The sequence below is a fragment of the Psittacula echo genome, assembly GCF_963264785.1.
Source record: "Psittacula echo genome assembly, chromosome: Z".
Taxonomy (NCBI): Eukaryota; Metazoa; Chordata; class Aves; order Psittaciformes; family Psittacidae; genus Psittacula; species Psittacula echo.
Window position 1 is genome coordinate 22,991,875 of NC_137742.1, and position 15,386 is coordinate 23,007,260.

The 15,386-nt window shown below is 37.8% G+C and overlaps 1 protein-coding gene across 1 annotated transcript in view; it reads left to right on the forward strand.

Moving 5' to 3' along the window:
* Positions 1–15,386, forward strand: part of IPO11 (importin 11) — an 88,298-nt gene that overhangs the window by 52,129 nt on the left and 20,783 nt on the right. The window contains exons 24-26 of the mRNA XM_080636523.1: positions 1,226–1,321; positions 2,892–3,005; positions 4,801–4,922. Of these exons, the coding sequence (XP_080492649.1) occupies positions 1,226–1,321; positions 2,892–3,005; positions 4,801–4,922 (332 nt within the window). The remainder of the gene's footprint in view (positions 1–1,225; positions 1,322–2,891; positions 3,006–4,800; positions 4,923–15,386) is intronic.

Consider the following 15,386-nt stretch of genomic DNA (forward strand, 5'->3'; position numbering starts at 1 on the left):
CTAAAAAAAAATTCCCACACAAACTTCAAGTGGTATTATGAAAGATGTTATTCTCTCAGCCTCTTTTCCACTCCATTTGGTTACAAGGGGAAAGCCCAAACAGCTGCACAAAAGAAAGCCTGAAGAACATGGGGCAAAAAAATTACTTCAGGGAACAGCTCATGGTGGGGAAAAAAAAGAGTCTGAGAGGTGAAGGGTAAAGAATGTAAAAACTGTGAAGCAGAGCAGGCCACGGAGAATAGCACATCTTGGAGCACTTGTGATTCTTTGATCACCTGCAAAGAGATGGTAGAACCTAAGCAATGTGTTATTGTAAAAATTGGTCAGAGAAACTGAGACGCAATTTGGAGCTCTAGAAAGCAGCACTGGGCAAGCACACAAATTATTTTGCAGAGGTGAGCACACCCATTCCTTGCTGGCAGCAGCTATATATTTAGCATACTCATGCATATTTACCTTGTTTCCATGAACTAATTATAATATTTGCATTCTAATTACACATGCGCTTTATGCTGAGGATGCGTCTCTGGTGGTCGCTGATATTCTTCCTCTCTGTGTTTACTGAATGACCTCGGTGCTTGCTCACGCTCAGAAGGTCCTAGTGCTGAGTTAGCAGCTGGTGTGTCCTTGCTTCTATTCTGTTCCAGTCTTGCTCTGCGCTGAGTTCCACTCTGCTATCTTGAAGTCTGGCATCCTTGGTTTTATTTACTGTCTCCTTAGTTGTTATCCGTCCTGTGATGTTCCTTCCCCCGTTAGCCGAACATTCCTTTCTCTCTGTGTGTTAGTAAATTAGAAAAGTTGTTCTGTCCTACTCTGTTAAAGGCACACACACTGTTGTTAGTTTAAAATTTAAGCCTACAAATGGTGGCAGAGCAAAGACATGGAAATAAGCCTTAAACTCTCTGCCAGCCCACCTCATCAAGCTGCTTTTCCTGGAGCCTTATCAAGATCCTGCCTTCCAACCCACCTCATCAGTTTTGCCAGGGCCAGAAGGAGTCTGATGACAAGGTGCTTGGCTAGGTAGGTTTCACTTGGCATGTCATTTTTCATCAGGTCCATTATGCATATCAGGTTTGCGGAGTACCTCACTAAATAGTTTCAGCTATTAAAAGGTCAGTGTCCTACCAGGACTTTATATATAGACAAGTATATGTAGTTTTAAAATTTTGGTTTAAGATTTTTCAAATGTACTTTATTAATTGTCTTATCTGCTTTTGTTCTTAAGGTTGTGGAAAATGTCCTGAAAGTAAACCCTGTTTTGGGTCCTCAAATGTTTCAGCCCCTTCTCCCATCAATATTCAGGGGCATTATAGATGGGGAGGTAAGAGTTACTCTAACTACACTCTACTTTTCCTTTTGAACAGGCCAGTACCCTCAGTATTCTGGCCCAGTTCTTTCATATTGGTGTTGCATTTTCTCTTGTTTTAAGAGCATCTGATAGATTTCTCACAGCTATTTTAGAAGACCGTAAAAGTAACATAGTGGTGCAAGAGTTAAAGTAACATACCCATCACTTACTTTATCATATAGTGTTTATTTTAAGAAAATAACACAAATTTTATTCTGCCATTCCATCACTGTTAACATTGATAAGGTGCTGTGACTTAGATCCTTTGTACTTGTTGGAGTTTTCTGCTGAGATTTTTCAAAGATACTTACACTACTCCTTTTTAAGTGCGCCTACACCAGAGAAAAAGTGGACAAGGAGAAAACTGAGTTGACCTTTTTCTATCTGATATATCTAATATGAGGAGCTGAAGGATGTGAGAATGCTTTATGTAAGATAGGAGCTTTAAGATTTTGCTTAGTTAGATGTCTTAAGTTCTTATTTTTCTCTCTCTTTCCGTTCAACAGATTTCCATGTTGGATAAAAAGGAGTAAAATCCAATATGCTTTAACTGTGTTGAAGCAGGAGAGAAAAAAATAATTAGCAGGATCAGTGGGTGGAATTCTCTACGTTTTTGAATTTTTTGATCAAAACCATTCTTTTTTTCGGAGTTGAAGACTTTCAGAAAATTTGGCTCCCAATATGATTGAGTTAAATGAGATGCTTCCAAGATTAAGTCAAGTAATACTACTCAGCAATGTACTTTTTGCTGTACAGAACACAAAAAACACAGTTTGTTTGAACTTGCTTACAGTTTAAGAAGACACAAAACTGCAGAGTGGATTATTAAAATGTCTTCTGATTTAAAACTTGTAACAAATTCATTGCTCTCTATTGAAAAAGGTATTAAACTGAATTAACATTTTCAGATAAATGTTGGGATTTGTTTTTCAAGTAGGCAGCTCTTCAAAATACTTAACTGTTCCATTGTTAGATGCCAAATTTAATACACAGAAATCTGTAGCGTCTTTTAAAATTAAACATAATAACAAAAAGATAATAAACTAATGAGCTTACTAGTGTATCCAGTTAATTTTGAGACCCTTGCAAATTAGTTGCTGGCAAATGTATTATCATTCCTCTCAGTGAAATAGGTAACAACAGTTTCAGAAATACTAAGTGCTTCCTAATGTTACTAAAATTGTAAGTAACATTTTAGCAAAAATCAACTTTGAAGGTAATCTTTTAACAGTACAATATACTGTCTATTCCTTAAGATGCAGGTTTTTAAATTTAAAATAAAATCACCTTGCAAGATGTCTTGGCTGCTCGAGGAAGACTGATTTTGAGATTGCTATAATTTCCCGATTGTATCAATCAAGAAACTTTGGCAATGGTTGCTTGCTCAGTCATGTGTTCTTAGAGGCTTTTAAATTACAACTTGTCATTTCAAAATTAATAAATGCATGCAAGTATTTTCCATGTGTTTCTGCTCTGTATGTTGAGTATTTTTCTCTTAATTATACTAAGACCCTCCCTTTGTTTTGGTTTACTTTTCTTTCAGAGATACCCAGTGGTGATGTCTACTTACCTGGGGATCATGGGTAGAGTTCTACTACAAAATGCAAGGTTTTTTTCTTTACTTCTGAGCGAGATGGCACATGAATTGGGTCAGGAGGTAAGGATTTTTGTCTTGGTATTTTGATTCGATTGCATGCTAGTCTTGCATTCTTTTGACCTGAAAGAACTTTTTCCTCTGTTTGCCATGTTTGTTCTCCCCAGGTCCTTCCCTTGAACGTCCTTTAACAAGTTTTATAATTTCCCACAATTACCTTAAGTCATCTCACTATAAGTTTTATCTAACCTCTAAATTATCTTACTGCTGCATCCCACAATAAGTCATATAAACACTTCTAGTTTGCATGGCATTGCAGGGTGAGAGTTTCTTTCCTTTGTTCCATCTTGATGGGTCTTGCACCAAGGAATAATGTTCTAATCATTCTCCAGTGCGTTTCTAGGAATATCAGCTTCAGTGTGCTCTGGTTTCACTAATGAAATTACTAGGGTTGTTTGGCTACAAAGGTTCTGCTGTGTCTTTAAGTGAATTTTTAGTAGTTTTCTTTGAGTACAATTCATTTTTCAAAGAGGTAAAGACAAGCCTTTTTCTATTTGTCACCAGTGAAAGTGAAACAGAGTAAGTTCATACGCTTTGTGTGTATTAAGCTATTACAGGAAATCTGTTTAAGTCATACATTATTCTGAATCAGTGCTTTGTCGATTGATTAAATGGATTTGTAACATCTAGGTTACAATTAGAATCATAGAATAGTTAGGGTTGGAAAGGACCTTAAGATCATCCAGTTCCAACTCCCCTGCTGTGGGCAGGGACACCTCCCACTAAACCATGTCACCTAAGGCTTCATCCAACCTGGCCTTGAACACCGCCAAGGATGGAGCATTCACAACCTCCCTGGGCAACCCATTCCAGTGCCTCACCACCCTCACAGTAAAGAATTTCTTCCTTATATCCAATCTAAACTTCCCCTGTTTAAATTTGAACCCGTTACCCCTTGTCCTATCACTACAGTCCCTGATGAATAGTCCCTCCCCAGCATCCTTGGAGGCCCCCTTCAGATACTTTGAAGGCTGCTATGAGGTCTTCATGCAGCCTTCTCTTCTCCAGGCTGAACAGCCCCAACTTTCTCAGCCTGTCTTCATACAGGAGGTGCTCCAGTCCCCTGATCATCCTTGTGGCCCTCCTCTGGACTTGTTCCAACAGTTCCATGTCCTTTTTCTGTTGAGGACACCAGAACTGCACACAATACTCCAAGTGAGGTCTCATGAGAGCAGAGTAGAGGGGCAGGATCACCTCCTTCGACCTGCTGGCCACACTCCTTTTGATGCAGCCCAGGATATGGTTGATTTCTGGGCTGCGAGCGCACACTGCCGGCTCATGTTCATTTTCTCATTGAACAACACCCCCAAGTCCTTCTCTGCAGGGCTGTTCTGAATCTCTTCTCCGCCCAACCTGTAGCTGTGCCTGGGATTGCTCCGACCCAGGTGTAGGACCTTGCACTTGGCATGGTTAAACTTCATCAGGTTGGCATCAGCCCATCTCTCAAGTGTATCAAGGTCCCTCTGGATAGTATCCCTTCCCTCCAGCGTATCAATCGAAGCACTCAGCTTGGTGTCATTGGCAATCTTGCTGAGGGCGCACTCAATCCCACTGTCCATGTCACTGATAAAGGTGTTGAACAACATCTAATGGTGAGGGGGGTTCAAAGGCCTGGAAGCAGTGTCATATAAAACTTCAAAACTACTTGTTGCTTGCTACTTCTATCAGGTACGCATAACTGCATGGTGTCTACCCAAGACTGAATAATATATTCAGCTGGTAGAAAAATTGCAATAAATTATTTTCTACATATGTTAAAGTACTCTTAATGAAAAGAAAGTTCTGTTTCCCATTGCAGTCGGATCAGATTCTTGGTAACATGATTGAAATGTGGGTTGATCGGATGGATAACATCACTCAGCCAGAAAGAAGGAAACTTTCTGCTTTGGCACTGCTTTCACTTCTGCCATCACTGAATACGTAAGTAAATGTACATTGCCTTAAATAAGTATGGTTCAAGGGTCCTTAATGTGTTTTTTGAGGTATTTCATAATTCTCTATGTAAATATTACAGTATTTTTATTGCCTTTTTTTTTGTTGTTGTTTTGTTGTTGCTTGTGTTTGTTTTTTTTTTTGCCAGGAGGAACTGTAAAAGGGCAGAATTTTCATGCTACATAATATTAACTTCTTATATGGCTTCATAGCAATATAGCAACCTTTCTTATATTTCATAGAAGGTGTCATTTTCTATGACAAAGTGAGGAAACAACACTGCCTATTTTATTATCCATTCTCATATTGAATTACCTGTTTCTGTCATTTGTGATAAAGGAGTTGCTTTGGTTGGCTTGTTACTATTTTACTGTCCTTTCCAGAGCACAATGTTTGTTCAGTTTTCTTTCCTGTTGTGGATAGATCTGAACTTTCATCCCAGTTTTCCTGTTTATGACGTTAAATGGAAGAATTGCTATGAAAGACTATGAAACACTTTTTACTCTGTAGATAGCAAGCAGCTTTCACTACTGTCTTTTCCCTAGACACCATCGTTGCTGAATGTACAAGCAGAATGAGAGTTTTTAATGAAAATGATGAAATGTGTGACACTGACTTCTACACTGTCACTACTAGAATTCATCTGTAACACATGGTTAGGTGAGAGTTCAGACAATATTTACCTCCAGATTATTTTTGTCTGTTTGAAAGTCAGGAAGGCAAGACTTCATGAGTTCACATTTAGCCTGCCAGATTTCCTGAGAAGTCTTAAGTGTTGTCTAATGGGATTTTACATGTTGCTCACATATCCTAAATCTAAGTTAATATATGTAAAATCATAGAACGCATAAGTCACTACCTAAAAAATCAGCAAACTCTTACATGTAAAACTTCAAGGCTTCATTGCTTTTAATGTGCACAGAAGCTTTTCATTTCTGTCCCAGATCATCAGGATAAACATCTAGACAAAGGTGAACCAAGCAGCTGCTTTATGAGAAAGCTTTTGCTTCTCCCCCCCCAGTAAATGTAACAGTACTATATCCAAGCCCATGTATACTATCTAGTATATATCTAAAACTTAAGACACTGAACTACATGTCTGTCTTCCTGTGAAGTTTCTTTTAAGGAGAGGAAGGAAAAAAGAAAAAAACCCTTTCTTTAGGTAGCTGTTATTTTGAACTACTTTCAGCTGCTCCAAATTTCCTGCTGAAAGAGCCAATTATTTCTGGCAGTCCATAACATAATAAAACCTTCTGCACTTGACAGCTTTATTTTTCAGATACTCAAAAGATTTAAGAAAGCCACTTCTCAAATAAAAAGCCTTTCTTTAGTGGACATATTTATGTCAAAGCTATGAAAATTTTACTGTACAACTGATAGACTGCCAGAGCCAAACATACCTTCAGATAGAATGTGCGAAATTGGTTCTGTCAAGTGATTGTTCCTTCTGCTACTGAAGAATGTGAGTGACTCTGGTTTTGCCATTTCATAGGGATTATATTACGTAGGCTTGCTGCACCTCACATCTGAAACTTCAGTTAAAACCAAAATTTTTCAAAAGTATGCTTCTTGTGTGAGTCCACTTGCGAAGTTTAAGCAAAAAAATGTTTTAAAAATAATACAGTATTTGATTCATATAAACAACATTTTCAAGAAAAGCTCAAATAATTTTTCCTGTTGGAGTACCTTGCTAACCAGGTTCCTGATTAGATATTATTTTGAATATCCAAAGCTAGTTCAAGATTCAAGATTAGCTGCAGAGACAGAACAGAATTTTGTTTCCCGAGCATGGCTGTGGGATGAACTCATTTGGGAAGGCCATGCTGAGGGTGGTACCAGTAGCAAGCTCAGATTTTAAAAGTTCTGCTATAGGGAAAACAGGCATCTGTGCTGTCTCTAGCACTCCCAAGGATTTTGCTTCTTTTGCCAGTTGCTTCCCCTAGTGTTTAGCTGGAGCAGTCCCAAGAGCATCAGGTTATTCCAGAGATGAAAGAGAGGGCATAGACAAAAGTAATGGGGGAAAAATGAAAATAGCAGGTATTCTTATTCTTGTCTTTGATTTGCTTTATGGATAAAATCTTGGAAAATATTAAGGAGTGACCCTTTTTTATGCTTTTTCTAAACTCTATAGTATTCATTACTTTTAGGCGCTTTTTTAGTTGGTGGTTGTGTCCGTGGACTTGGGACTTTCTGCATTTTAGGGGAAGGTAAAGTTTTCATCATTATTCCTTTAAAACCTGTGTGGCACAGTAATTTCCTATTTTAAAAATAGCTTCTTTGATAGTGTCAGGAGTGAAGGATTTTAGAGCAGATAAGATTGGAATTGCTGCAGAGCATCTGTAGTTTACAGTGATTCTAGGGCCAATTAGTTGGACTAAGCATGTTATAAAGTGACAGTTTATTAGCCAAACTATAGCTTTCTTGTCTAGGCAGTATCATCCAGAGATGTGCAATGTCTTTAGTACCAACAGTACCACTGCACTTTATCATGTATGTCCTTAGATCCAGCATCCTGTTTATCTTCCTACACACAGCTGCACATTGTGTTAGTGTTTAGAAGTTCATATTAAAAAAAGAACAATAACTGCTTCTTTCCTGATTAGTGTGTTGCAGCACTTTTTCACTTAGCAGCAATTTCCTGGTATTACTTTCGTATTTTACATAAGCTATGTACTACCTAATTATCTGCATTTGCTCTCTTAGTCTGGCTGCTCAATATTAGCATTTTTTATGTCTGACTGATGTATGCATCCTTACTTTCCGCATTTTGTACACTTCCTGCCCATTTGTCCCTTATATTCACGTGCATTTTCATTCATCTGTTAAAAGCTCTTGGTACTTCATAAAGACCTTCATCTTTAAACTGATGTATAGAACAGTATGATCCAGTAACAAGATGTAGGTAGTAAGGATATGCTTACAGAGTAATTATGTCTCCATCTCAGCATACAAGAGAAATACGCATAGACACAAAATAACTAGAACACTGGGGTTTTTTTGGAAAACATGAAAAGGCTTGAAGTTTAGCGGAAGAGAATCATATCTGGGCTGGGATGTAAGACATGAGAGGTGACAGCAACCTGGATGAGTACATTCACAAATGTCATAATTTACTAGTCTTCTTCAGTCATATTCCACTTTGTCTATGATCCTAATGGCATCTTTGTGAACCTACAGCAACTTTTATCTTAGCTTTGTGTGGTACCTATTTGTAAGTAGGGGTAGCAGTTGGCACCAAGTTGAAAGCTAATCACTCCCCTTTTTTTAGTAAGTGTTATTAATGCAATGCCTATCATTCTTGAATGGTAGGTTGCCAAGTTTGCCTTTCCTCTCAGTCAGTGCTTTCCAAAAGAGTCCACTAGTTTTGGTGCTTGCAAATAGGTTTATTCTTGGTGGAGTTCCCAGTGCAGAGTGGTACTGCTTGCTCTAAAGTAGGGGAGACTACTGACCTTGAAATACAAAGCATTTTAAGTGATCTTGTCTTTTTGGTTTTAATTTCTGGTTACACAAGTAGTATTTCCAGATGCTAGTGATATGTTTTCCCCTTTAAGTCAAATGTGTTTGTCTGGAAAATCTATTGTGAGGGAAAGGTTAAGAGCCTAAGAGATTCTCCAGGTTGTTCTGCTCATTTCTAAGCATGATATAAATGAATGTCTGCTTTTTCTCGTTATGTATCAAATCTGGTACGTCAGCCAATGAGTCCTGCCAATTAGATAGTTGGCATTCTGTGAGTTTAAGTACTTACAGTATGCAATTATAAATCATCATTAGGTTATTACAGAAGTTTTCCCTTGGTCATTTGTTAAAGTTAGCTTGTTAGAAATTTAATTTTCCTCTCATGAAGCTGTCTATATGTAATGTTAGGAAACGGCAAGAAAATGCCTAATAAAATACTAGGTTGTCCTTCAGGGTAGTTATATTCTCATTTATAAAGTCAGAATTTGTTACATAATTAACTTCTACAGCATCCTTTTTTTACAGAGATGATACTCTAAAGCCCTTTATTTTTTTTTCTTTCTTTTTTATTCCTCTAGTCAAAGATGTGCTCACCCACACATCTAATAGACTACTAGTATTAAAAGTTGCTCTTTAAATTATGATCTTGCAGTTGTCATCCATGTTTGGCCTTGGATTTGTTTAGTTTTCCTGCCAGATAACAGTGCAATTTTAATGACAAGAGTGAAAAATCTAGCTTTGGTCTGTGTGTGAGTATCAGTCTGCATCATTTAGAGTGTTATATATAGCACCACAGTTTCCTTATTGTATGTCACATCATAGCATTGATAAGAGGATGCACTCTAAGCTTTCCTTGTTCACAATCACCTGATTGTTAGTATGGTCTGGTCAGAAACAAATTACCATTCCCCCTAAGACCCATAAAGCTTGTTTACAAGGGAAAATGTACCAAGTGGTGGCAAGGGATTATGTCACTAAATGCAGCTGAACTGCTGCAGAAAACTGACTGCAGTCATAAGGAATTAATTGCTGCTGATACCTTAGGGTTTTTTTCTGTGAGCTGTATAAAGAATTTCAGAAGTCTGTCCTAAAACTCTTCTAAATACAGTCTACCCTCAAATTGAACATTTTAAGGATATAAAAAACAGCAAAAGGTGATAATGGACTAAATAGCTTTCTTCAAACCTTTTTGTCTTTTTCCTTCATAATACGCAGTTTACAGGTTTGCAAATTAGTTACTGAATAAGCAGTGACTAAAGTGTAGCATATTATTAGAAATGTATAAAAATAAAAAGATGGTAACAAAGTTAAACCCAAAAAACCAAACCAAACGGAAAAAAACCCCACAAAACCAACTAAGCAAAAAAAAAACAACCCAAGAAAAAACAAAAACAAAAAACCAAAACTAATACAGATTTATAGGTGGTTTTTCCCCTGAGTTTATTCTGAGGTGTTTTGGTACACCTTCTTGTCTCTCTGCCCTATACTCTGTCGAATTTAAGACTGCCTAGAAGTAGCTGCCTGAAAAAGCTGAGATTTTTGGTGACTTTCCTTAACAGTGCCTGACTGTTATAGTAGAATGATTCAGGTTGGAAGGGACCTTAAAGATCATCTAGGTCCAACCCCAGGGACACCTCCTACTAGACCAGGTTGCTCAAAGGTCCATCCAACCTGGCTTCGAACACTGCCAGGATGAGGCATCCTGAACTTCCTTGGACAGCCTGTTCCAGTGTCTCACCACCCTCATAGTGAAGACTTTCTTCCACATATCTCATCTATATATCCCCTCTGTCACTTTAAAGCCATTCCCCCTGGTCCTGTCCCTACATGCCCTTGTAAAAAGTCCCTCTCCAGTTTTCTTTTAAGCCCCCTTTAGGTACTGGAAGCTGCTCTAAGGTCTCCCCTGAGACTCCTCCTCTCCAGCCTGAACAACCCCACCTCTCTCAGCCTGTCTTCATAGCAGAGGAGCTCCAGTCCTCAGAGAATCTTTGTGGCCTCTTCTGTACTTGCTCCAGCAGGTCCATGTCCCTCTTGTGTTGGAGGCCCCAGAGCTGAACACAGTACTGCAGATGGGGTCTCATATGAGCAGAGTAGAGGGGGAGAATCATCGCCCTCAATGTGTTGGTCACGCTCCTTTTAATGCAGCCCAGGACATGGTTGGTTTCTTCACTGCAGGCACATACTGCTGGGTCATGTTGAGCTTCTTCTCAGTCAACACTCCAAGTCCTCCTCCTCAGGGCTGCTCTCAATCCATTCTCAGCCTATACTTGTGCCTGGGATTGCCCCGACCCAGGTGTAGGACCTTGCACTTTGCGTTGTTGAACTTCAGGGGGTTCCCAAAGGCTCAACTCTCGAGCCTGTCATGGTCCCTCTGGATGGCATCCCTTCCCTTCAGCATACCAACCAAACTGCACAGCGTGGTGTCATCAGCAAACTTGCACTCAATCCCACTGGCTATGCCCATGTCTTGTTGTGATAAGATACCAAAGTGGTTAACATGAGACTGCATGTCACTGCAAGAACTTCTGCAAAAAATAATGTTTCCTATTCAGGCAATTTAATGAGAAATCAAGGATTTAAACAAAACATCAGGGTTTGGTATTAATGAAATGCCTAGTGTAAAAAATGTAATTTTAAGGAAGAAATATTTTGTGTTCTATTTTGTGTTCTGGGTATTCTCTGCAGTAATTTTCAGGAAATGCCCTAATTGTTTGTCTTCTCTTTTAGTAAATTTTTTAGAAGCTTATCAGTTGCTAACACCAGGTGCGTGCTCATCCTGTCTCTTAAACTAGCAGGTGGTATACTGCTGAAAACTGTACAATTGGATTTAGTTCTGAATCAATTCCTAGAAGGCGAAGTAGTTATTCTGGTTGAAAGTTGAGAAAAATACTTGGCTTTGAGTTCTTTAAGCCTTTTGGTTTGAATTGCATTCGTACTGGGTAAATATCTTACTGATTTTCTGTTTGGAACAGCATTTACTAAATATTACAGTGAATAATAAACACTAAAGCTAGAAATATAGTTATTCTGAGCGTATCACATCTGTGGATATCACTGATAGCCAACCTTTCATTAGTTATTATTCTGTTACTGCTCACTCCATAAAAGACTTCATTTTTCTTGTGGGTTTGAATGATAAATGCAGTTCATTGATGCAGTAATTGTTTATTACTATGTGAGAATGTAACAATTTCTTAAATTTAGCTCTTAGTTTCATAAAAGCTTTATGTCATATTATTTTTAGTAAAGTCTAAAGCCAAATAAGATTTATAGAAGCGAAACTTATCCTCAATGGGAAGAATAAGTCTCTAGTTCTCACTTCTTACTGTTTCTCAGCATGTTACAAATCCTGCTTGATAACTTAAAAATAATAAACACCAAGGTTAAGAAGAAAAATAACTTAGAGACAGCTTCATAATTTTGAAATAGATTTTGTGTTGTATGTTTACATTTGTAAATGTTTAGTACTGTGGGCTTATGAAACAGGAATGTGTTTTCTGGGTTATTAATTTGGCTTTACAATTTCTGTATTTGTTTCTCCTGTTTGTCACTTGCTTTTGTGAGGTTGGATTAGCAATCTGTGAACAGATAAATTTTCAGTAACTGAAGTAGCAAATCAAGATTTTTAAGAAGGCAGGAATATTAAATGCTAGAAGGAATCTGCAATGTTTGAGATAATCAGAAATTTTGAGATAGTCTGGATACTAATTAGGAAAACAAAAAAAGAATTTGAGGTCTGATAATAAGGTGTCCACAGTAGGTGTTACTGGATATAGGTAGATGAAATGAGATTAAATGTTGATGTGTATAGTACCCAAGCAGGAGGTTAGTAGGTGAATTGCTTTGACTTGCAGTAATATCTAGAGAATGATGTGGGCAGAACATGGTAGTTTTGAAAACAAAACAAGAAAGTTGTATCATAGACCACCTGTGGAAAATAAAAGCAGAAGGAACAAAGACCTGCAAGAGGAGGTACTTGCTAAACACAGTGGGAGGGTAACAGGTATTTTCACTCTTACAAGCTCAAAAGAATAATTACAGGGCTATTTTTTTTTCTTTTGTGAGCTTTAGCTTAATTTTATAGTGATTATAAGAATAAATGTGCATGTGTGCATTCTGTGATTCTATGAAGTGCTCTTCAAAAGTTGACTTTAATACACTTTATAAAGATGGGCAATTCTAGAGCCTGTTTTCAAATTTATTGCTTGTTTTTCTGCTGCTATACATAAGTTGGAGTTGGATGGCTACTTTATGCTAATTGATATTCATAACCTGAATCACATTGGCTTTAATCTGACATGGATCAGTGAGAAAATAGAGGTGGTTTGGAAAGGCTGTGCTGGATGCAGTGCTTGTATGTACTTTCAATTACTTTGACCCGTCATTTTATGCACAGTTTGACAAATTGCTGTTGTTCACTCTTCATGCTTGTATTGACAAGGAGTCATTGTTCAACTAGGTTTTAATATGTTAAAAAGCAATGACATTAGTATTTATTAATGTTAGCGTATTAAGGTAAAATTCATTTCAGGATTCAAAAATAATTTTCTCTGTTTCAGTGTGAAGCTGTATTCAGATGTAAACCTGGTATTGCTATCACTGGAGAACAAAATTTGCAATAAATAGAATATACTTCTATAAGAGCTGCTTAATCTCCTTTGAAGGAAAAGTTTGAGGTTTTCTGTTTGTTTTTCTTACAATTTTCAACTAGTAATAATTTCTGTTATTTAAGTTCAAGCCAGTTTGAGAAATGTTGATCCAAATTGTACGTGTATCCTAGTCTTTTTATAGTTTTCCCCTAAATGGTGTAAGTTATGTGGCTTGTATTTTGTCTCTCCTTAACAGATAAACCTTTCAGATGCTTTAACAGTGTATTCTATTAATAAAGCAATGCCTGGAAACTACAATCTGATTGGATCTGCAGGCCTCCAGATGCCATATTTACAAAATGTGAGACAGGACTTTCTCCAGATCTCTTAGTGCAAATTGAAAGGAGCCATTACCCATTAATCTGGAGCCATTATCTGGGTTAAGACTTTTTTCTCATTTTGCACTGATCTGAGAATCAGAAAGGTCAGCATTGTGCTCAGAACAGCAGTGGCAGCTAGGGTTTGAGCAAAATTCTTGTAAGGTACCTTTAGTACAAGACCACAGAGACATTCAGCCACTTACTGGGGACCAGCTTTCGATGATATGGCAACTGTTCTGCTGCTTGGTCTAAATTTTCATTTTATCTAATATCCCAGAAAACTTCAGCAATTCCTTCAGTCTTTCTGAATATGTTAATTCTGGCATTTTGCAAAAAGGGAGACTTAATAACATAATTCTTTTAAAAACTTTCTTTATATTGGGATGTGAATATTTTAGCCCCATAGGATTGTTATACACAGCACATCTTGGAAGAAATAATTCTAAGTTATTTCTTACCCACATAAGTATCAGCATATATAGGCTATAAGTAGTGAAGCTTAGGTACGAGATAATATCCTGTTTGAAGTAATTTTTCATTTTTTGTCAATCTCTGGTTTTCCCCTCCCCTCAGTTTTGTCTGATAATAATTTTAAAATTATTATCTCCCCTATATTCATGATAGTTCTCTCATCATCCTGAGAACTGTGTTTTCCCTTTAAGTAAATGACATACTGTTTTATTTTACTTTCCTTTATAGCATAGAATCATAGAATAGTTAGGGTTGGAAAGGACCAATGATGATTTAAGTACCATGAAAAAAAAATAAAATGTGAAAAATAAATCTAAACAAAAACCAGTTTTCCTATTGGTTTAATGCTTTTTTTTAAAAAAACAAAACAAACAAATGCAGTTCAAATTCTGGGTTGTAACTGATAAAGGTTATGTCTAAAGTGGCCCATGGATGAATTATATTGGTTTTGCTGATTTACTTAGTTTACACTAGGTACTGTAAGAGGTATTGAATCTAACAGAATTGCAGGGCACAAGGCTTTTATTTTTTAAAAAAAATATTCCCTTCCCTCCCAACTCTAGATAATTTTTGTGAGCTCAAGTTGAAAAATTGAAGAAGTATTTCTCTTGATAGTGAATGTTTTATAGATTTCAAAGGTGAAAAGCTAGTTATATATTGTGTCATGTTTAAGCCTCAGCCAGCAACTAAGCTCCACAGAGCTACTTGCTTACTCCTCCCTGGTGGGATGGGGGAGAAAATCGGAACGGTAAAAGGGAGAAAACTCATGGGTTGAGATAAAGATAGCTTAGTAGTTAAGGCAAAAGCCATGTACACAAGCAAAGCAAAACAAGAAATTCATTCACTGCTTCCCATGGGCAGGCAGGTGTTCAGCCATCCCCAGGAAAGCAGGGCTCCATCATGTGTGATGGTTACTTGCGAAGACAAACTCCATTCCGAACATTCCACCTTCCTTCTTTTCCCCACAGCTTTATATCCTGAGCGCTATGCCATATCGTGTGGAATATTCCTGAGCTCATGAGGTCAGTTGGTGTCGGCTGTCCTGGCTGTGTCCCTCCTGATTACTTGTGTACGCCCAGCCCACTTGCTGGTGTGGTGGGGTGGGAAGCAGAACATCCTTGAACTGAATGGAAACATCCCTGAATTAGCCACACAGCTTCCAGCACAAATCCAAACTGCAGCCCCATACCAGCTACTATTGAAGAAAATTAGCTATGTCAGCCAAAACCAGCGCATATGGTCAGAAACATTTTTGAAAACTTCAGAAATGTTTCTTCTGGCAGAATGTGGAAAAAAGTAACCTCAAAGGCATGTCCTTGTTTATTCTGCTTCCTTTATGTGCTTCATGCATTTCAGCTTGGATTATTACAGCCAAAGATATTTGGGTGGTATCTTGTCTCTTACGTGAACTTGTGCTTCCTGTGTGAGATCACTGTGGCCAAAGTGGCTTGACTCTTCTTGTTGTTGTGTCTCTTTCTTGGCTGTGGCTGCTGATGGGCTTTACCATCTTTGTTTTGTCGAGCAGAAGGTCTTGTTACAGTGTACGTTGTGGGTTT